Here is a 23733-nt window from a genome sequence, read left to right on the forward strand (position 1 = left end):
ATTCTATTCTGAATTTTGGTGGAAAAGAGGTTTTCAGCAGGCATAAAAATGATTTTTGCCCAGACATTAGCCAGGAAAAATCCCTTGAAAACAATATTCTGGGAATGGCTCTAAATTCTTGATAGAAAAGCAATCAAAATCAAAATGCCATCTCCCAGGGTCAAAGACCAATGTGTCAGCCATTGGGAGGCTCTCAGTAGTGTCCTTTTGAATACAACATTGGGATTCAAAGTTCCATTTAGGCCCTTGTGAGGCTAATGTAGCTGCACTGAATATTTTTTTCATTTATAGCATTTGCTTTTTTCTCATCGTAGAAGACGGTATGATGACATTTTGCAGGGGTAGGGTGTGAAGGGAAAACACAACTTGGGGTTTAAGGCATAAAGCAAACTTTTAATCTCACTCTTGCTGAATTTAATTCCATTAGTTTTGGTGTTTTACTTGTTTAAGTATTTAAGAAGATATCTGAGTACATTTTTAAAGTTATAGCATAATGGAAAAGTAGGTTAAAACATTAAAATACATAAATACTGATTGCTTTTGAAAGGGCTCAAATAAATATGCACTTAAAACAACACAGAAAAAGATCATTTATAATTGTCAATGAAGAGAATCCTGGAAAAATGGTGAAGACTGCTACTCAAGACCTAGGAGCTTTATTCTGGATATAAGACCTAATTTAAAAAAAAAAACAAACTTAGACTTTGAAACTTGACAGCTCTCTGTCTTCATCACCTGATACCTCTTTGAGTACGAGTATTCAGTCTCTCTGTTTGCACATCTGTAAAATGGGAATAGTATTGACTGCACAGGGTTATTACAAGGGTTAGAGTTAATATGTGTAAGTGATTGTCAGAAGGCAGGCCCTTGATAAATGGCAGTTATTACTGTGATCTTTTCCTATGATATTGCTGCAATAGTACTTTTAGCTGGATCTCCTGAAACTGTACTTCTGCCTGTGGGAGAGCTTTCCAGCCTACTGAAAATGATTCAGATTATACTTTTGGAATCACATATAAGAATCAAAACCAACAACTGTCTTTAACCTCTGAAACAACTTCCTTCAGACTCTTGGGATGCAGGGTGACCCTAAAACTCAGCAAATGCTCTCCAACTAGAACAACAGCTTCCAAAAGGGCCAGGCAAAAGGAGAGATAGTACCTTATTACTACCCTGGTCAGCGCCTGAAATTGAGGATGCAGGCAAATAGTGTAATATGATGATCGCAAGCAAATGTGATTGGAAGGAGGCTGTAAAAGAAACTGAGATTGTGCATGTGGGACAAAGTTAAAGAAACAGAGAAAGGCTTCTAGGATGAGCACCTCAGTCACAGCCTGCCCTTCTCCTGAGTTCTGGCATGAAGAGAAAGGAATGAGCCCACAAAAACATCCCTGTGAAAGATGGACAGGTCAAGCCTTCATCTAGATATTGGAACTATCTAAAATAAAGCCTGAAATTTTCACTATTTAATTGGCTATGCAGGGCCAAGCCATGTGAACAATAATCTAAGAGTACTCATGGGAGCATATGACGGGTCCCAACCATTGTGCTCATTTTCTTCATTTTAAAGTGAAAACAAAAAGTGAAGTCCTCCAAAAGAAATTGTTAGGACCTGGAGCTCAGATATTTTAACAAAAATCAACGTGATTCCTCTGGTTTAGGTGAATTCTTCCAAAGAGTCTTTTTCTTTGTAGTTGTTTACGGTCTCCTTCCTACTACTAGAATGGAATTACCTAATCTAGCTTGTCTACCTCCATTTCCAGCCCCTAGAACAGCCTGGAACATATTCAGTGTTTAGTATGTAATTTCTGAATCAATGAATACTGATCTTGTCCAAGTTATAATATGGTGCCACCAACTTCATCCAAGAAGAGAAATTGTCCTTGGGAGGTAACTCTGGGTGATGTGAATCCTAAATGTTCACAAACCCAGGAATATGTTTCCAATACAAGGAATTTGAAAGCATCCATATATTATTTCATTAACCCTTACCAGCAGGGTAATTAAGAGGACAAAGGACATTAGTCTGATATCACACTAAAGAAAACAGAGACCTAAGAAGGTAATGTAATTTGGCCATCTTCAATCAGTGAAATCATGAATGTAATAAGAAGAGGGAAAAACAAGATTATTAGCCTCATAGCCAGAAGCAACACTGAAGAAGATGCCTTTTCTTGGTGTTAGAGCCTCAAAGAATTACAAACGCTGCAGAAAACTGTATAGCAAGCCTCCAGGAGCTTATGTCAAAACACATAAAACTTGATCTGACTGAGCAAATTTTTTCTTCCCATTTGTGGTTAAAAAAAAAAAAAACTATAACATAAAACTTACCATCTTAACCATCTTTAAGTGTACATTTCAATAGTGTTAAGCACATTCACATTGTCGTACAAGAGATCTCCAATAAAACTGAGGAGATCTTCAACAAAACTGAAATTCTAATCACACTAAACAACTCTCCAGTTCCCCCTTCTCTCCACCACCTCCAGGCAACCATCATTCTACTCCTGGATATTTATTGTTGCCAAATTCTATAGTGTACCCCCATTAAATTGTTGAAATGGTCCTTAGATGAACTGCGCATTAACATAATGAGATGTCTGGAGAGTAAGCTGGCTTTAAGGAGAAAAATATTCTTCAAAATATTTTGAACTCAAAGTTGTTGTTTTCTCCTTCAAGAACTTTGCTGAAGTCAGGTCCTTAGGGTCATTCTGGCATCTTGACTTCAGGAAAGGCCCAGGGGATCCCAATTTGTGTACGGGTAATGGAATGATTGCAGCTGGGAAGCTGCATATCTTCTATCACAGGAGGTCAGTTTCAATAACTACATTGACACAGAGAGAAATAAGTTCTACCTACTGATACACCAAAATATTATTCTTAATCTAATAGCCTTGGAAATAATATTCAGGTCTTAAATTAAAATGGGTTTTGTTCCTGGGGTACTCAATTTTCTGTTCATATCCTGCCTGCTAGAAGAGATTGTTAAATTCTTCCAGGCAATTAAACAATAAGTAAAACTTTATAAAAATGAAGGGAAAAGAACAGAAACATGCTACAGATGGAGGACAAGTTAAGGCAGAAAGAGTGATCAGTGAGTTGATTTATACAACAATCATATGAAGATGGGTACTATTCCTACCCCCATTTTCATATAAGAAACTGATGTTATAAGACAATAAGTAACCTATCCAAAATCACAGTGTCTTAGAAGCAGAAAAGGCCTTAGAGGTCATCTGGATCAAATTCTGTGTAAATGCAGATGTTTCGAAGATGACCAGCTCTCTTTACACACTTCTACTAGAGAGGGTAAAAATCACATTGATAAAAGGTTCTTCCTTGCTTTCAGCTTGCCAAAATCTTCATCCCTTTAAAATCTTTTTTTTTTTTTTTGCTTTAATTTAGAACTTCATAGACCTCTCCTTCATGTGTCTGAAGAGAGGTAGCTATATTCCCATGCAAGTTGGCTTCCAGAGACTTCAGAGTCAATGACTCGGTAAAGCCATCCCCACAATCCACAATCCCTTGTTCCCCCTACACCCTGCAGCTTTCCAAAGTCTCCGTGAAAGTTTGAAGCCCAGAACAGAGCACCACGCTGCAGATGGCTCTGCCCAGCACAGGGTCAGCCAGGCTATTATACCCGTTGCTCTGCTAACTATATCTGGCGCTGCAGCCCACGCGTGCATACACATTATTGCTGCCATGTCACCCTACTGACTCACAGCCAGCTCCCAGTTGGCTACATGCCCTAGATCCTTTTCTCACAAACCACAGTTAAATCAAGTTTCTGCTGACCTGCTTTTACATATTTTATATTTTGATTTTTTTTGTTTGACTCTTGTTAAAGCTTGTCAAAATAGCTCCAATTAATCTTCAAGTTTATAAATCATTTTAAAATTTAGCCTCTGTTACCTAATGTATCAACTTGTAACAATCAGGAGTTTTCTCATAAATCACAGTGAAAGAGACTTCAGGCAGGCACAAGGTATTCTGGGATGGGTGGGACTGGGAAGAATCATACAGAACTTTTCTCATCCTAGGATATGGGTACAGCCTGGGGCTGAAGAACTTAAAGAGAAAAATCTAATCATCTAAGGTGGTGTCCAAAGCTCAGACTTGGACAAGTAAACTTCATGTAAGCAAGTTCAACCTGGCTGAAGTTTGCCTGTGTTTCTGGGAAATCTGCTTGTAGGTTTCTTATTATCTCTGTCTATATATTGGACCCTGTTCTCTGTGCTGGACCAGAACTATTGCTGGACCCTGTCCTCTCTGGATATGGATATTCTTCTAATCACTTGACACTGGGTCTACCTGGCCAATATCTTCTTCACCAATGGGAAGTTCCATTCCCCTCTCTGGGCTACTCATGTGTGCCCCTCCTACAACAGTTCATTGTTCTCTACGCAGCTGCATTAGAAGCTGAGTACTAGATGCAGTAAGGAAACTGGTGAAATGGCCCTCTTTACATTCCCTTGTTTATGGTGGGATGGGTTCTGGAGCCTACGGCAGGGCTGAGCCTGCAAAGGGAAAAGAGAAAAGTCAACAGGCTTTGACTGAGGGGAGACAAGGGAAAAGGAGCTACGAAAGCAAAGAGCCAGGTACGTCCCACCAGGGACCCTGTTAGCAAAGTAAATGAGCTTAATTAGACATGATGGAATGAGAAAAAGAGATATTTTATTTTATTGAATCCTCACCATAAAGGATGTGAGTTTGGTACTGCCATTATCTCCATTTGGGAGCTGAGGAAATTGTAACTCAGAGGGTTTTTAGTGGCTCCCCGAGTCAGCTGGTAAATAGCAGAGTCATGGTTTGAACCAAGTTTGTCCACAACATTAACTGCTAAGCAGTTTTACAGATGTAACACCACAGACCTAGTAGACTTAAGTGAGTTGCCCAACACTTGGTTGCAGATCCAGGACTGCCATCAGGGTCCCAAGTCAACCAACTGATTCACTTTTCACAGTACAAGGTGATCCCTTATCATCACTTCCTTTTTTAATCACTTACAAATCATTCAGGTATTACCATATGAAGTCGCTGGGATTTATTTTTCCTCTTTTGGACATTGTGACATTTGCATACCTTTACACCTCAGTTTTCACAATCTCTAAAAATGATTTCTTGATTCTATAGTATTTTATCATTTTTCCCCCTTAGTACCCAGAGATATACGTTGCCTTGGCACAAAAGCTTGAACACATTTGAAAACATTTTTTCTTACGATCCTCTCACTTTTCTTCTGAAGATTATTCATCCTGATTGAAAATCACAAGTGAAACATGAGTAGGTAATATCATGTACACCAGACCTTCTTAGCCACTTTACACGCATCCTCATTTAATCCTTACAACAACCTAAGAAGTATTATACCTATGAAGTACTCATAACAGTCTATGAAGTACTATTATTATCCCCAGTTTTTAGTTGAGAAAACTGAAGCACAGAGCTAATAAATGGCAAAGCCACGCTACAAAGCCCAGGTGTTTGAAACTAGAGCCTGCATTTTTAAACTATACCTCCTCTGCCTGAATTACATAGTCCTTATTTCTCTTTATCATTTGTTCATTTCACACCATCTGCCCTAAACAATGTTCTGACCTTTCCTTATACTACTTCTAGTTCCAAGTATAGCAAAGAGAGATCTTAGTATTGTCTTCATTGTTTTAATCTCAACCCTTTCTTGACTTCACCCATGTTAACACATTTCTCCAATTAAGTGCCAGCTCTTACATCTTTTGTACATGACATTTGAAATACATTATATTGGTTTTGTAGATGTATCCTCTTTTTTTGCCTTGTGGCTATCATGTATAATTTTGTTGTATTTTAATAGAATTCCTCATATTCCTTTACAGAGGCTAATAAAAGCATTATTCAAAATAATTGTGGAGTTGAATATTATTACTATATTTTGGTTCAATAAGTCACTATACAGATCATACTTGAATTACCAACTTATAGATAACTGGAATACAAAACTTTAAAATCAAAGCAGTATTAAAGATAGCAAAGTTTTTTTTTTTTCCTTGAAGGCACAGAGCAATCTAATATTTCTTCAAAGTCTTTATTATAACAATTATTAAGTATATAAACATATAAATTATAAGAAATTGGTTGAACATGCAGTGCCATAATGGCTAAAAACTGCTGTATAAAACAAATTTCTATTTCATTTTGTTCAATTATCATGTGTCTCATTCAAAAAACATTGAGCCCAGCATAGTCTTTATTAAAGTTCACTGAGATCATCACTTTACTGAAATTAACCCATTATTGATCCAGACTTGTTAAAAATTTTGAATAATGGAGCTGACTTGAATAATTTCTTTGGGTTGGCTTGTTCTCAGATCAACAGGACAGAATCTTTTGTGCAAGATCAGAGTCCCTCTATACTGGCTTTGTCATTTGTCAACATATATATATCACACAACTATAGGCCAGACATATTCTGGGCACTAGAAAAGATTCAAATAAGGTCCTGCCCTCAAGGTGCTTATATTCTACCCAGTTGACAGACAATGAGATATAAATAAAGTAATTAATTATTGTTACCCAAGCACTATGAAGAAGATAAGCCAATCAATTGTTAGAAAAAATGATGAGGGTGGAGGTGAACTGCATTGGCTAACACAGTCAGGGAATATCTCCTGAGGAGAAGGCATCATACTCGAGGCCATAAGGAGAAGAAAGCAGGCTGTTGAGAATCTGGAGGAAGATTCCAAGCAAAGCTCTAAGACAGGGAGAAATCTGGAGGGTATGAGGGCCAGAAAGAATAGCTGGGATTAGTGAGTAAGGAAAGGGTAGAAAGAGTCAAGGTCAGAGAGATAGGGACCAGTAATTTTAGTAAGTAAATGCAGAGGGTTTTAAACAAGTTAATGATGTACCTGATTTATACTTTTAAAAGATACTCTGTGTAGAAAGGCAAAAAGAGGTCAGGGAACCTGGTTAGGAGGCCTTTGGAGTAATTCATGTGGGAGATGACAGTAACTAGATGACTAGTAACTAATAATGATTAGTGATTTTGCACATCTTTTAATGTACCTGTTGGTCATTTGTATGTCTTCTTTGGAAAATGTCTATTCAGGTCCTCTGCCAGTTTTTTATCAGATTATTTGGTTTTTGCTATTGAGTTGTAGGAATTTCTTACATATTTTGAAAATTAACCCATTATTAAATATATGGTTTCCAAATATTTCCTGCCATTCTTTAGGATGCCTCTTCATTTCGTTGATTATTTCTTCTGCTGTGCAGAAGCTTTTTAGTTTGTTGTAGTCCTACCTATTCATTCTCATTTTTGTTGCTTGTGCTTTTTGTGTCATATCCAAAAAATCATTGCCAAGACCAATGTCAAGGAGCTTTTCCCTATGTTTTCTTTGAGAAGTTTTACGGTTTCAGGTCTTATGTTTAAGTTTTTAATCCATTTTGCGATAATTTTTGTGTATGGTATAAGAAAGGGGCCCAATTTCATTCTCTTGCCAGTTTTCCCAACACCATTTATTGAAAAGATTATCTTTTTCCCATTGAGTATTATTGACTCCCTTGTCAAATAATAGTTGACCACATATGCATGGGTTTATTTCTGGGCTCTTGATTCTATTCCATGTCTGTTTTTATGCCAGTAGCAAACTGTTTTGATTACTATAGCTTTGTAGTATAGTTTGAAATCAGGAAGTGTGATGCTTCAGCTTTGTTCTTCTTTCTCAAGATTGCTCTGGCTATTCAAGTCTTTTCTAGTTCCATATGACTTTTAAGATTTTTTTTTTCTATTTCTTTGAAAAATGCCATTGGAATTTTTATAGGGATTGCATTGAATTTATAGATGGCTTTGGGTAGTATGGGCATTTTAACAATATTAATTATTCTTATCCCACAACATTGAATATCTTTCATTAATTTCTGTCTTCTTCAGTTTCTTTCATCAACTTCTCATAGTTTTCAGTGTATAGATCTTTCACCTCCTTGGTTAAGTTTACAGGTTTCCCTCACTCTCTGAAAGTAGAGTGTTCCTATGAAACCTTTTGTAAGCAGAAATGGCATAAATCAAAGAAGCAATTAGGACACATGTTGTTAATGGATGTATAAAATAAATAAAGATAATGCAAAGATGCTCACAGACACAGTTCAAAGTATGGTGGCTTGATGCTGAGACACTGAGCATAGCTCCCAGGGATGGAGCTTAGCAGTGCCACTCTGGCAGCTCGGGGTGAGTGCTGCCTTTGTAATGGCTCACTGCGAAACAAATTTGAACACTTTTTGCCTTTTGCTTTTTTCTGTAAAAGTGAAAATCTTCTTCAGATTTCTTTTGGTTAGAAAAATAAGTACTAATGTAGATCTTTCATAAAAGCAAAATGGTATAAAGTGAACTTTCAAAAAGTGAAGGGTACCTATAGTCCTAAGTATTTTATTGTTTCAATTTACTATTGTAAATCGGATTGTTTTCCTTTTTTCTCTTTCAGATATTTTGTTGTTAGTGTATAGAAAGGCAACTAATTTTTGTATATTGATTTTGCACCTAGCAACTTTACTGAATTTCTTTATTAGTTCTAGCAGTGTTTTTGGTGGAGCCTTTAGGGTTTTCTGTATATAACATCATGTCATCTGTAAACTGAGAAAATTTACTTCTTCCTTTCTGATTTGGATGACTTTTATTTCTTTCCTTATCAAATTGTAATGGCTAGGTCTTCCAGTACTAGGTTAAATAGGAGTGGTGAGAGTGGGCACCCTTGTCTTGTTCCTGTTTTTAGAGGAAAATCTTTCAGCTTTTTACATATGAGTATGATGTTAGCTGTGAGTTTGTCCTATATGGCCTTTATTACATTGAGATATATTCCCTCTATACTTAATTTGTTGGAAGATTTAATTAAGAAATGGCATTGAATTTTGTCAAATGTTTTCTCTGCATCTATTGAGAAATCATGTGATTTTTATTTTTTACTGTATTAATGCTGTGCATAACATTTATTAATTTGTGTATGTTGAACAATCTTTGCATCCTAAGGATAAAACCCACTTGATCATGGTTCATGATTTTTTAATGTGCTGTTGAAATAGGATACTCACTTTAGATTTAAGGACACACATAGACTGAAAATGAAAGGATAGAAAAATATATTCCATGCAAATGGAAACTAAAAGCGAGTAGGAGCAGTTATATTTATATCAGACACAATAGACTTTAAGCCAAAAACTGTCACAAGAGTCAAAAAATGTCACAAAACTGTCACAAAAGGGTCACATAACAATGAAGATATATAAATTATAAATAAATATATACACCCAACATCAGAGTATCTAAATATATAAAGCATACATTGACAAAAATGAAGGGATAAATAGACAGTAACACTATAATAATAGGAGATTTCAATACTCCACTTTTCATAATGGATAGAATGTTCAAACAGAAGATCAAGGAAACAGAGAACTCGAACAACATTATAGACCAAATTATACAGAACATTCCATCCAACAGCAGCAGAATACACATTCTTATCCAGCACACACAGAACATTCTCCTGGATAGATCACATGTTAGGTCACAAAACGAAAGGATTAAATAAATTTAAAAGATTGAAATCATACCAAGTGTCTTTTCTGACCACAATAAAATTGAACTAGAAATCAATAGAAGAATAAAGCTGAAAATTTCTTTAATATATGGATATTAAACAATATACTCTTTAATAACAAATAGGTCAAGTAAGAAATCAAAATGGAAATTAGATAATATCTTGAGACAAAGGAAATGAAAACATACCATACCAAAACTTATGGGCTGCATCAAATGCATTAGTAAGAATAAAGTGTATAGCAATAAACACCTTCATTAAAAAAGAAGAACGATCTCTTTTTTAAGGCAAAAAATTTCAAACAAGAAGTACAGTATGTCTTTTCTGATTTAAAACATTAAAAAAAATCCCAAATGAACAACCTAATTCTACACCTCAAGAAGTTAGAAAAAAAAGAACAAATTAAGCCCAATGTTAATAGAAGAAAGGAAATAATAAAGGTTAGAGAGGAAATACATAAAACTGAGAATAGAAAAATAGCTTTAAAAAATCATCAAAACTAAGAGTTGGTACTTTGAAAAGATAGACACAATTGACAAACCTATAGTAAGACTAAGAAAAAAAGAGAAGACTCAAATAAATGAAATCAGAAATGAAAAATGAGACATTACAACTGAGGCCACATAAACAAAAAGGATTAATAGAGACTACTATGAACAATTTTATGCCAATGAACTGTATAGCCTGGAATAAATGGATAACTTTCTTGAAACATACAATCTACCAAGACTGAATCATGAAGAAATAGAAAATCTGAACAGACCTATAACTAATAAGGCGATTGAATCAGTAATTAAAAATCTCTAAGCAAAGCAAAGCCCAGGACCAGACAGCTTTAGTGCTAAATTCTAACAAATGTTTAAAGGGTTAATGCCAATCTTTCTTAAACTCTTCTAAAATATTAAAGAGGAGGGAACACTTCCAAACTCATTTTTGAGGCCAGCATTATGCCGATACCAAAGCTAGCCAAAGACACTACAAGAAAACTACAGTCCAATACCCCTGATGAATATAAAGGCAAAATTCCTCAATAAAATACTAGCAAACCAAATTCAATAGCACATTAAAAGAATCATACACTATGACGAAGTGGGATTTAATCCAAGAGTGCAAGGATGGTTCAACATATGAAAATCAATCAATGTGATACACCATTAACAGAATGAAGGGTAAAAATCACATGATCATCTTTATAGATGCAGAAAAAGCATTTGACAAAATTCAACACCCTTATATGATAAAAATACTCAACAAACTGGGAATAGAAGGATATTTACCTTAACATAAAAAATGAAATGCCCACAGCTAACATCGTAGTTAAAGCTGAAAATGATTCTGCTAAGATCAGGACAAAGCAAGTATACCCACTGTTACCACTTCTATTCAGCATAGTACTGGAAATCTAGCCAGAGCAATTAAGCAAGAAAAAGATATGAAGGACATCCAAATAGGAAAGAAAAAACTAATATTATTTCTGTTTATAGATGACATGATTCTATATGTAGAAAACCCTAAAGATTACACACATACACACAACAACAACAACAACAAAATCAACAGAAACCTGTTAGAATAAATGCTTTTAGTAAAGTTGCAGGATCAAAATCAACATACAAAAATCAGTTTTATTTCTATATATTAAAAATCAACAATCCCAAAGGGAATTTAAGAAAACAATCTTATATATAACAGCATCAAAAAGAATAGGGCTTCCCTGGTGGTGCAGTGGTTGAGAGTCTGCCTGCTAATGCAGGGGACACGGGTTCGAGCCCTGGTCTGGGAGGATCCCGCATGCTGCGGAGCGACTGGGCCCGTGAGCCACAGGTGCTGAGCCTGAGCGTCTGGAGCCTGTGCTCCACAACGGGAGGGGCTGCGATAGTGGGAGGCCTGCACACCACGGTGAAGAGTGGCCCCCGCTTGCCGCAGCTGGAGAGAGCCCTCGCACGGAGGCGAGGACCCAGCACAGCCAAAAGTAAATGGATAGATAAGTAAATTTAAAAAAAAAAAAAAAAAGAATAAAATATTTAAGAATAAACTTGACCAAGGGGGACTTCCCTGGTGGTCCAATGGTTAAGACTCCATACTTCCACAGCAGGGGACAAATCTACAAATTTACAATTCATATATCTGTAAGGAATTAATTTCCAAAATATATCAACTCCTACAACCAAATACCAAATAACCTGACTAAAAAATGTCAAAAGACTTAAATAGGCATTTTTCCTAAAAAGACATGCAAATGGCCAACAGGTACATGAATGGAAGTTCAGCATCACTAATCATCAAGGAAATTAAAATCAAAACCACAATGAGATATCAACCCATACCTGTTAGGATAGTAATTATCAAAAAAACCCAGAAATAACAAATGTTGGTGAAGATATGGAGAAATTGGAACCCTTGTTCACTGTTGGTAGGAATGTAGAATGATGCAGCTGCTACAGAAAACAATATGGCATTTTCTCAAAAAGTTAAAAATACAACTACTATATGACCCAGCAATCCCACTTCTAAGTATTTAATCAAAATAATTGAAAAAGGCTGTTAAAGAGATATTAGCACTCCCATGTTCATTGCACCATTATTCCCAATAGTCAAGATACAGAAACAACATAAATGTCCACTGACAGATGAATATATAAACGAAATTGGTATATACATGCAATGGAATATTACTCAGCTGTGAAGAAGGAAGGAAATCCTGACAGATGCTACAACATGAATGAAACTTGAGTACATTATGCTAAGTGAAATAATCCAGTCACAAAAGAACAAATACTACATTATTCTACTTACATGAAGTAGGTATCTACTTCATCAAAGTAGAACGTAGAATGGTGGTTGCAGGGCCTAGTGGGAAGGGAAAATGATGAGTTGTTATTTAATGGGTATAAAGTTTCAGTCATGCAAGATGAAAAAGTTATAGGGATCTTCTATACACCTTTGTGCTTATAATTAAGAATACTGAACACTTAAAGAACCATTAAGAGGGTAAATCTTATGTCATGTGTTTTTTAACCACACACACACACAAGAAGTGTCTTAAGAAGCCAAAGGAAGAACATGTTTCAAGAAGAGGAGTGTGGTCAGTCACATCAAATGATCAAACGATGCTGAAAAGTCAAATAAGATGACAGAGAATTATCCATTAGCTTTAGCAAAAAAAAAAAAAATCATTGGCAACCTAGATAAAAACAATTTTAGTGCAGTGGTGGGGAAATAATGAGATTAGTATGCGGTAGGCAGAGGAAAGGAAATAACCTGAAGACAGAGGGGATATTTTTACAAATATCAGAGAAATAGTGCAGTGGATAGAGACACAGGTGTGGAGTCAAGGGGGATTTTTATTTCTTTAAGAGAGGTAATATTGATAGTAATATATGTTTGTGTAGCGACTGAAATGATCTGGTAGTGGCAGGAAAGAGAGGGGATAAATTTGAGATCAAAGGTAGGAGATTTGAGTGAATGGGATCCAGACCATGAGTAGAGAAGCTGGACTTAGGTAGGATCAAGTCATGACTTCTTCTTACCTAAAGAAAATACAGAATATGCAGAAATAGATGCAGGGGGGTGATGAGTTAATTGTGGGAAACTGAGAAAGTTCATATCTGTTTGTATCTATTTTTTTCCTGTAAAATAAGAGGTGAGGTCATAAGTTTAGAGTGAGGTGGGAAGGAGATATTGATTTGAGAAGCAAGAAGAGTATGAAGTTATTATCTCAGAGAATAGGAAAATGAATTTACTAGGGATGTGCAGTAAGATTACTAGGGATGTGCAGTAAGTTTACTAGGGATATGCAGTAAGATTACTAGGGATATGAAGTTTTCTGGGATTGGAATAGGTAGAAAAATGAGTTTAACTGAGTTGGAGTTTCTTCCAAGTAAGCAGAACAAGAAAGAGTAAGATGAGAATTAAGGACATTTTCAAAAGTGAAACTCTATTGCTAGACCCAAGGAATTTGAACTGATGCAAGGAGAAACGAGGACATGAGGGGTGACAGTTCTGCAGCCTTCCTTTCTAGCAACTTTCAAGGTGATATCTTTATATCCCCTTGACCAATTTTTTTTTTCCTGAGAAAAGCCCAGAGCAGGTCATGGCAGGAGTGTGTTTAGGGCTAATTCTGTGCTGAGACAGCCCTGTTCCTCCTTCTCCTCATCTTCCTCCTCCTCCTCCACATGGCAACAGAGGAGTATAGTCAGAGTTGTGTATTGAAATAGGTTCCCATTTGCCCATGAGGACCCCTTCAAGTACATCTTCCTCTTCACCAGCCAACGTGACAGAGGGGGCCTCCAGGGAAGCCTACGAGGCAACTAAGTTGTCATTCATTCATCAGAATCCACTTACCTTCATGAAGAACAATTCTCCAAGTGAATCAAGGAACACAACCATCATTCATAATGTTGACCAAGGATAAACATGGCTGCTTCATAAAAATTAATTCACAAGAAGAATTCTTCTATGTGAAAGATAATATTAGTGGACATTTAAGATAGAGTGGTGTAAGAGTTGTCCACTCCCAGGATCCATAATGAAATATAGGAACATAACAAGAGCACATCTAACAAATCAATGGACCATCTGTTTCAGTACCTGATCTCCGGAGGTGACTAATCCTGGCAGCTTCTCAAGCATGTTTAACCGTCTCCTCCTGACCCTCTTTCTGACCCATCTTCCTCTCTTAATAGAGCATAATAAAAGCATATGGTGCTGTAGAAAGCTTCTGGTTGCCGAATTTCATTTGAACTATGGTAATTTTCTCTCTCACTTTCCCCTGTCTTCTAGAATATACGATTTTTATAATTTTCTGGTCCCCAATCTTCTGAGACTGATCCTAACCCTACACAGAGAAAGAGAACTAAGAGAATCTATAAGCTTCTTGAGAATAACAAATTCCATGATAGTACCTAGAAGTTCCTTGAGTGCCCATGGGTAATGGTTATGGATAAACCTCATTGGTGGTAATAGGTAAAATTTCCAGATTAACAGAGCTGACCCCTTTAACCAACAATAGTTAAAATGTGTGCATATGTGTGTATGAGATTTAACCTTCTCTTGAAGGCTCAGAGCACATCAATTACTCTATTAATGTGCTTTAAAGCAATGAAGGTGTTAATAATTACCTTAGGTCTATCAGATTATTTGGTTCTATTTACATTGTCCCAGGCTGTTCACTGGGAACAGTATGGACCCCAGCTTCTGTTCCTACTCTGGACCTGTCTGGAGGAATGATTAATTAGGTAGCACCTGAGGTCTACTTATAGGAAATATCAAGAAGCTTCTTGGAAAAGAAGTTATCTTAAGAGAAAGTTGATACACCTATGGGCATGCACACACACACACATGCACATGCACATGTACATGCAGAGAGTGAATTAACATTGAGAATGATGCAGAGTACAGAATAAAACCTATTGTCCTCTGCCCGGCCCTCATAAACTCATTATTGCTGATGTATGTCACTCAACAGTTTTACTCCTCCTCTTTGTAACTTATTCTATTTTGATTAGGTAGGGTTGGACTTAAATAGGATACAATAAACTCTAAGTAATGATATGAGAAATCTTCATATGAGTAAAGTGTGTGAGCCTTAACATATAAACGTATCTATTTTAACAACTTGAAGGTTCTTTTTAAAATTTTAACTCTTTTAGAGCACTGATTATGCTAAAATTACTAAAATTCAAGCAAGGAAGTTATAACCACATTTATGCATGTTTCTATTCCATATAAACCATGATTTAAATAAATGAGGTATGGTTTGCAAATACAAAGATTGATCATCTTCTTTCCATCAAAACTCGTTACTGTTTACCTTTGTGTTTGAGATCTTTCTGATGCTGATTATTACTACAGTTTGCATTTATGACGCCACTATTACTTCAGAGCAATATTGAAAAGTTTTAGTTTATAGATAAGGTGGACAAATCTGTGACCTATAAATATAACAAAAGTAGCTGGTCCTGTAACACACACAAAAAAGTGGGATTAAATAGACAAGAACCAATATGGAGTGTCTCCTAAATTGTCATTAGTGACCACTAGCACCACCAGATGGTCTGATTTTAAGTGCTGTTGACAGCTGGTATCAATGAGCATCAGGACTTTAAGGAAATGAGGGGGAAGATTTTACATTTATCACAGTGACCTAATTTGAACACTTAGGTAGCAATTAAATCACTTTTATTGTGATTTTATTGAACTGTAATGTCAGTTATCAGAAATGTTCCCAACCTGGGCCATTAGCCTTGAGTCAGATATGGGGCTCTGGCTCTAAGCCTGATTGTAAATTTTAACACTCACAGATAGACTGCATGGTCCGTTAGAAAGAACTTAGTCAAAGATGTATATTTAAATTTGGTTCTGCCACTTACATAAAGGTTCCTCTTAGAGATACCCTAAGCAGTGTTTCTCAAACTAAATGGGTATATAAATCACCTGGGGATCTTGTTAAAATGCAGATTGTGATTAAATCGGTCTGAGGGCTGGGGTCCAAGATGCTGCATTTCTACCAAGAACCCATGTATGCCGATGCTGTTGGTCCCTGGATCAACGTTGAGTAGCAAGGCCTGAGGAGACTATTGATAGAACATGTGAAAAGCATGTGTGTTCGTGAGAAAACACTTTGTAAACTGTAAGATGATGGAAGTATCATTTTATATTGATTAGTAAAAGTTGGTGATTCAGTTCAACTCATCAAGAAAGAGCCCCAGTATGATAAATTATGTTCCAGATAGTCAATGTGTTTCTTTTTAGCAAAATCAAAAACAAAACTGGGAATTGGAAAGGCAACACAAGAAAGATAGTCATTCTAAACAATTTTGTTGTTTTTTGATTGCTTTGAAAAATTAACTTCCATATCACTATCAGAACTAAAATGATGAAAAGAAATGTCCTGTTTTTTAAAAGAAACTTGTACAATTAGACCCAGTCCCAGATTTGCTCTGTAGATTGTCTCATCCCAATCAAAATAGAAATAGTAAATTACAAGGAAAAAGAAGATAGTTGGCTCCAGGAACAACAAGAAGAGATCACTGTGAGGGAAGAAATTTAAAACTAATAAAAGCCAACACAAGAACACAGAAACTGGAGCTATATAAACATCTAGTTTCCCTAAGTAAGACTGTTCTTTTTCATTGGTGTTAGCATTTTCTGGAAGAGTGTACAAAATCTACAAGAACAATGATCGATTTCTAAAGCATTTCTGTGTTCCTTATCTAAAGTACAGTCAACAATTCCTGTTCAAGTTTTGATTTGAAAACTGGCGAGGAAGAGACCAAAGAAAGGCATATCACTTCCAGATTGGCAGGTGGCAAGTTTAATAAGCAGGGAACTTACCTAAGAAGCTTGTTTTAAGGCAGCTGCAAGATGACTGGATCTCCGCACCTACCTGCCAGAATCTTAAAAGTTTATATAGAGGTCTTAAAGAGGTTCAGCCACATACACTGTCCAGATGGTCTCAGTAACACATTGCTCTCTCAAGGCTGCATCCTTGAAAATGGTTCCCACTGTGTGAACAGTGGGCAGAAAGTACATTCCAAGGACAGGGGATGGGGTAAGCAAACTCTGCCCGGGTCCAGCTCGAAGGCCAACTGGTGGTCAACTCAGTAATCAACTCTGACACCAAGGAAACATACACTCTTTCTGAGATTCTAGTCCCACAACATTTTAGCCAGTCTTTCATTATTACATGGTCAATTTACTGTATTATGTGAAGAAGACTTTCATCACATATCAGAAAATACATAACGGACCCCTCCCATGGAGTAAAAACCCTTCCTGATCTTTTAGAGTTTGGACAGAATGACTCCCTGTCATAGATCCAGATCACCAACAAATTACCCAGATCAAGCAACAGCTTGCTTGCTCCCATGATGGATCTTTTTACAATGGTTCTGGCAGCACTATGATTATAGAGTTAGAACTCGGCTTCAAAGATGCCAGAAATTCATCAGACTCACCTTCACCTGAATTTGATACTTTGTCTCCCTGCTTCCATCCCTGTTTATCCTCTCTCAACTGTTTGTGGTGAGAGGACACATTATTCATAAGCCAAAATGCCAGGATATTGTTAAGCAAACATGTATGAATGAAAACTTAGCTTGGTGTCATCAGAGAGAGGAAGAAAAGACAAATGAGAACGAAATCCAAGTAACTGTCAGTGTGTTACGACACTACCATTCCTCTGAAAAATAAAGTGAAAGTAAAACTACTAATACCGATTACTAATTTAATTCCTTAGGCCAGTCAATACCAAATCATGAGGCCATTTAAACGCAGAACAGCCACTGAGAAATTTGGCTATGAAAGCATTCAAGATGCAGACACTTAAGAAACATTTAAAGATGCCAGAACTGCACACCTGGTGGGGAATATCACACACCTGCAGATTGTTCTTTGCACTAGCTCTGGGTAATCCAGATCAGCTGCCCCAGGTGGATGGCTTCATAATTAGACAGCTCTTCACTCTCCAGTTGCTCCACCTAAGAAAACCTGAAGCTTTGAGGATGACGGAGCAGCCGTTCCCTTCTACAGAAAAACACTTGTGTGGTACATCAGGAGTGGTTTTAAATGGTGGAGATAATTACTTAATTCAAGCTGTAGCAACTGGCCAAGTAAACAAGCAGCAGCCAGGAAGCTATTAGCATGATTTTAAGGCAATTATTCCATTAGTGTTTAATAGTCTCCAATTAGTCTTCCCTGACTATCGAAGTTTGAACGTCTTTTTTTCCTCCAAAAATTCTCGCAAGTTGAGTAACGCGGAAAGGTACCAAGCCCATTTTTAAACCTGGATTTATATGTGCGGATCTGCCAAACGTACGTTACAGAATCATGGAGGAATTCAGGCATGTAGATTGGTGAAATAGGGTTTTTTTTTTTTTTTTTCTCAGAAGTATTGAGGGTGAGAATGGAAGGCTTTGCAGGGGATCCACTTTGAGTATAAAACTAAGAGGAATTGGGAAAGCAGTGGAAATTCCCACTGCATCCAATGCCATCATCAGTATGTCTCTGCTGTAGGACTATCAGAATATCAAAGCCTCTGACCTCAGGTTTTCACTTTGTCCTGTGGAAAGAAAAGAAAATTCATCCTCTTCCTGCTAATGCCTATTTCCTTGTCCTCTCGCCCTGATTAGTACTTGTTGTTGCTGAATCATCCAGATACAAACCCCAAAGCATTTCCCTCCAAAATTTCTAGGAGGTTTTTCCTAAGGACCATTTTAAGGGTTATATCACTGAACTGATTGTAGGTCATTTCCCTTCACTGAGGTGCAATTTTCACATCTGTGAAATGGAGTTAATACTTATCAGCACCGACTGCTTCACAAGGTTTGGGGAAGGATTATGTGATCTGGGTTACATACTAGGGCTTTGAAAAGTGAAGTACTATAAAAAAAGTAAGTTAGATTCAGACATGGTATCATACCATCCCTCAGAACTTGCAGTGTGAACTTGGGCTTTTAACCTCCCTGTGTCTCTGGAGAGTCACCTATCATGAGGCTGGCAACAGAGTCCTTGCCCTTCTTACCTTTTATGTGAGCACAAATTCTCAGGTGAGACCATGTAAAAGTAACCTTCTACAAACCAAAAAATAACAAGGAAGGAAGAAAAGAGGATAGGAATGCCTGTGGAAGTGAGAGTGGAATTTTGCCAACACAGTTCTGTGCTTTCTACTGTCTCCTTCAAAAGAGCAATCCCCAGGCTCTCCCAGGGAGCAGGGTAAGTGCAGAGTGGAGAAGCTGTCTTGTTCTTTTCCTTGGAGATACCTGGGCTCTTGGGAAGCTACCTCTTGAAGAAGGACAAAAGTAGACGAACCCTTCCCTTCCAGGGTTGGCTCTCAGACTGTAGCCTGTGCCTATCATAACCGCCAAACATCCACTTGATGAACGACCATTGATTTAAGTTACTGATCAATTCCAGGGCTACTGGTTAGCGACTCTTGGGATTTTCGAGAAAACCCACCTTTCCCTTTTTTTTTTTTTTTTTTTTTTTAAGTATGATTTCCCCCAGTGGCTGAGAGGGGGCGCCGGCTAGGGCAGATCTAGAGAAGGCAGACCAGAAGGTTGAACTTGATAACACGGCACAGCCTGGGGCAGGGGGTGGACAGCCTGTCGGTATTTTGCCCTCTAGCCGAGTCCTGGAAGGGTCAGGCATCTGCAGCCTCAACCCAAGCGAAAAGTCAGCGAAGTATGGCTGTGTCCCCAGCTGTCACCGTGGTACACCGACCTGAAACGACCCTCCCTCCTGAACATCCGAACTAGGGTCTGCTGCGCTCCCGTCCCAAAAACCTGCCCGGTCCTCTGGTCCAAGTCGTGCGCGCTATGCTGAAGCCTCTGGATGCCTCCAGTCTCTTCCTCGCTTTGCCCAGGCTTCCGTCCTGCTAGCCTGTCCGGACACCGCCGCAATCATCTTTTTCCTAGGATTTGCCTATTAATCCCACCCCTCCGCCGCAGCTCACGCAGGTTCCCCTGCCCAGCTTCTGTCCCGAACAACAAATGCACGGTCCACGAGGGTTTGCTTTCCTGACCCGCGCGCTGTAGGCTGCTAACAGCCCGTGGACCAAAATGCAGACAGTAGCCACCCGGCCAGGCCCTCTGGGTCCACGCAGATCAGGAAACTGCCCCCTCCGCTCCTCTCCCCCTCCAGCTCCCGGTCAAGGGCAGCGATCACGCCGCCGCCGCCGGTCCCTGAACTTTCATCACTCTTCGGGAAGCGCTTTGTCTCTTTAAAGGAGACTAGGGACGAATATTAATGACTCGGGTAGGTTCTAACAGTGAAATCCACCAGATCCACTTGATTCCGTGACAGGGATGGAGTGGGAGGTCCACGGGCCGGAGCCGAGCCCTTAGGACCGCAGCTCGTTCTCACCGGTCACTATCACCCCACAGCCCCAGAAATCGCCCCCAGCCCCAAGTCTTCGGGGAAAACGTGGCAGGGGGGCACGAGGGGCCGTCCTGGAGCCAAGCCTCTCCCCTGCCCCAGCCCTCTCACACAACCTGCTTCAAAAGCCCATGGAAAATCAGTCACCTTGACTCCCCGCGCCACGGTCCCCAGACGTTTGAAAAGCGCCAGGAGCCCGGAGGCTCCCAGGCACGCACTCGCCTGGCCGAGACCCACCCCTGGAGACGAGTTTCCCTCCCGCGGGCATCGTGGCCAGTTACCACTTCGTGGCGGATAAAGCAGGGCGGGGCAGGGGGAGCGGACGCCGGGCGCCCCGTCGGCAGCCTCAGCGCGCCTACCTGGGAGGGCTAAATTGGTGAGGGGGACGCTGTGGATGCTCTCGGGCAGAGTTGCCATCCAGTCGGCGAATTTCAGCTCGTTCTTCCCCTGAGACGAGGCCATCGTGCGGTCGCTGCGCCGCGCGCTGGTCCTCGCGCTCCTCGGGCAGGCTGGCAGGCTGCTGCCGCTAATCGAGGGTTTGCTCCGGCCCCGCTGGAGTTTACACTCCGCTGTGCGCCACACCCACAGGATGGCGCAGACACATGCTAATTTGAATAATTATTCAAAACACCCCATGCTCCCTTAGTGCCTCCGCCAGACTCCGCTGGAGCTTTTGTTCCTGACGTCCGCGCTCAGCTTTCTCCTCTCTCCCCGCCCTCCCCGACTCCCTCCTCCTGTCTTATCCCTCCTATGCGTCTCTGTCTTTTCTCGCCATTTCTGCAGCGTTCCTTGGCTTCTTACTAAAAATTTTTTTTTCCTTTTTCTTTTTTTTTTTAACTTGGTTCACACAGCTGCTTTGCCCATGATCTTGCTCGGTCCTTCGATGAGACTTCCTAGTCCTGTTTGTATAAAAGACAATCTTGGGGTTGACCCTAAAATCCTAGTAGACTTTGGGATGCTATCACCTCCTGGGGAGTCGACTCTCATACTGGCTTTCAGGACTTCCCATTCTTACAGAAGAGCTTTGCTTTTTGCAAGCGACAACAGGTTATTTTCTTTCCTCAGTCGGGGCCCAGAGCCCTGCTTATAACAAAATGGTGGTCTTTCTTCACCACTTTGCCTAATTTTTGGAGTAGTTGACAAGTGTGCTGTCAGCAAAGAGCAGTAAGTTCCAGGTGGTTCCTACTTAACCCCTGGCACCCTGTTCTAGACATTTCAAGGTAAAGAAGCACATCAACCCCTTCATTTCCCTGATTATGAGAAATGTATGCTCTATCTATGGAGAAAGCTGTTTATGTCCTCTCTGTGTCATTTTCGTGGCACTCAGGACAAGGCTGAAGCCTGATGCTAGAAGAAAATCACCACATTTCCCAGTGACAGGTTGTAATTATTGCCAGTAGCATTTGGTGGAATTTATTTGGCAGCATTCAAAATGATCTGTGTGATTGTCTGAATTTTCATTCCTTGGCAGACTGGAGAGGTGCGCCTCTCTCAAGAGAAATCACTTGTCGAGCCTCCAAAGAACTGTCTTGGTCCACCTGCTCTCAGACGAGAAAGAGGAGAAAAATCAAATCTCACAAATGTGATGAGTCCAGGGATGGCCTGAATAGGAATGATAAGCAACGGACTGAAAATGTGCGGGGTCTTTGCAGCCCAGTGAATGTAAATGCAATAAAGGTGCCTCTGTTCTTTGATCCAGTGATGTAAAATCCTTTTCCTAAAGTAAATGCTGTTAAGTTGGGAAAATGAAAACCAAGGTAGGACAGAGAGCTGTAAAATATGGGAATAATTTTTTCAATTCAGTAAACCATATAGCATTTTTTAAAAAACAACCACAACTGAAGCCTGCTTATTGTACAAGGATGCAGAACTCAGAGTATTCACTCCAAATAGGGAACACTGTGGGAAAGGTGGAGAGAGGAGAGAGAATACCTTATCCATGTGATCAAATTTTCTGTTCTCCCATAGAATCAATTCATAGTTGCAAAAGGACATGGTAGGGTTATCTTTAAGAATGAGAAAGAGATGTACTGGGATTTTTTTCCCAAGGTAAACCTTAATATTCCTGTTAGCACAGTAGAACTCACATAGCCTTTTGATTAGGGTGAGAATTCAGCTCACTATAGGATTGTTGGTCAAGAGACCTACAAACACCACCCTAATGCTAATGCTGGCTAATGCTGGTGCTCTGTGGGCATCATTGCAGGGCAATGAGGAGAGCTCAGATCTGGGAATTGGCTGCTGTGTCTCTGAGTCGTTTAGGCAAGTCCTCTAGTCTCTGTCAGCCCTGGTTGTCTCCATCATAAAATGCTGAGAGTAACTCAGAGATTTGTGGTGAAGCTTCCAGAAAAGAGTGTAATGAAAGAGCTTTGTTATCAGCAAAGCATCACACAAAATGTGAGACCTATGTTTATTAAGATAACAATGTGTATTTCCCTCTCTTTGTCGCTTCTATCTTTATAAAATATTCATTTTCAAGAGGATGAAATAATTATTGAATCTTGGGATTTTTTTTTTTTTTTAGTAAGATGCACTTTAAAAACATGCCCTGTTCAATTGTGTTGAACCTATGTGTCCCTGAAAGTTTACAAAGCATTCCAAAAAAATGAAACCACCTTAAATGTTGAGGAAATTTGCCTCTCTAAAGAATAGTACACTTTATCTTTTGGTAAAGCAAACAATCCCTCCCCTGTTTTATCTGCTTTGAACTTCAGATTTTTTACTGTATTGGTTTTTCATGAAACTTTACATTTCTCTGCATGCGATCCACTAAAAAGGACGGTGCTGAAAGTGGATAGTTTACGAATTTCTTTCCCAGAATTATAATCAATATTTTAGGCAATTTATGACCCGGTTTCCCTGTCTTTCTATTATAGCTTAGTCACCATTTACTAAATGATATTAGAAAAATCATACAATTTCTCTGGGCTTTAGTTTGCCCACTGTATTAGTCAGGGTTTCCCAGAGACACAGAAATATGGATATAAATATAGACATATAGAGAGATTTATTTTAAGGAATTGGCTCATATAATCGTGAAAGCAGGCAAATCTGAAAGACAGGCCAGCAGGCTGGGAACCCAGGTAGGATTTCTGTGTTGCAGCCTTGAAACAAAATTCTTCTTCGGGAAACCTCAGTCTCTGCTCTTAAGACCTTCAACTGATTGGATGAGACCCACCCACATTATAGAAAGTAATATCTGCTTTATTCAAAGTCACATAATTACATATGCTAATCACATCCACAAATACCCTCACAGCAACATCTAGACTAGTGTTTGACAAAACTA

At 38.9% G+C, this 23733-nt stretch overlaps 1 protein-coding gene across 1 annotated transcript in view; it reads right to left on the reverse strand.

The window, feature by feature from the left end:
* The window catches only part of PLCXD3 (phosphatidylinositol specific phospholipase C X domain containing 3), a 163025-nt gene extending 142119 nt beyond the window's left edge, over positions 1–20906 (reverse strand). The window contains exon 1 of the mRNA XM_059919259.1: positions 20804–20906. Coding sequence (XP_059775242.1) covers positions 20804–20906 — 103 coding nt within the window. The remainder of the gene's footprint in view (positions 1–20803) is intronic.
* Positions 20907–23733: the final 2827 nt, after the last annotated feature.

The sequence above is a fragment of the Balaenoptera ricei genome, chromosome 3, assembly GCF_028023285.1.
Source record: "Balaenoptera ricei isolate mBalRic1 chromosome 3, mBalRic1.hap2, whole genome shotgun sequence".
Taxonomy (NCBI): Eukaryota; Metazoa; Chordata; class Mammalia; order Artiodactyla; family Balaenopteridae; genus Balaenoptera; species Balaenoptera ricei.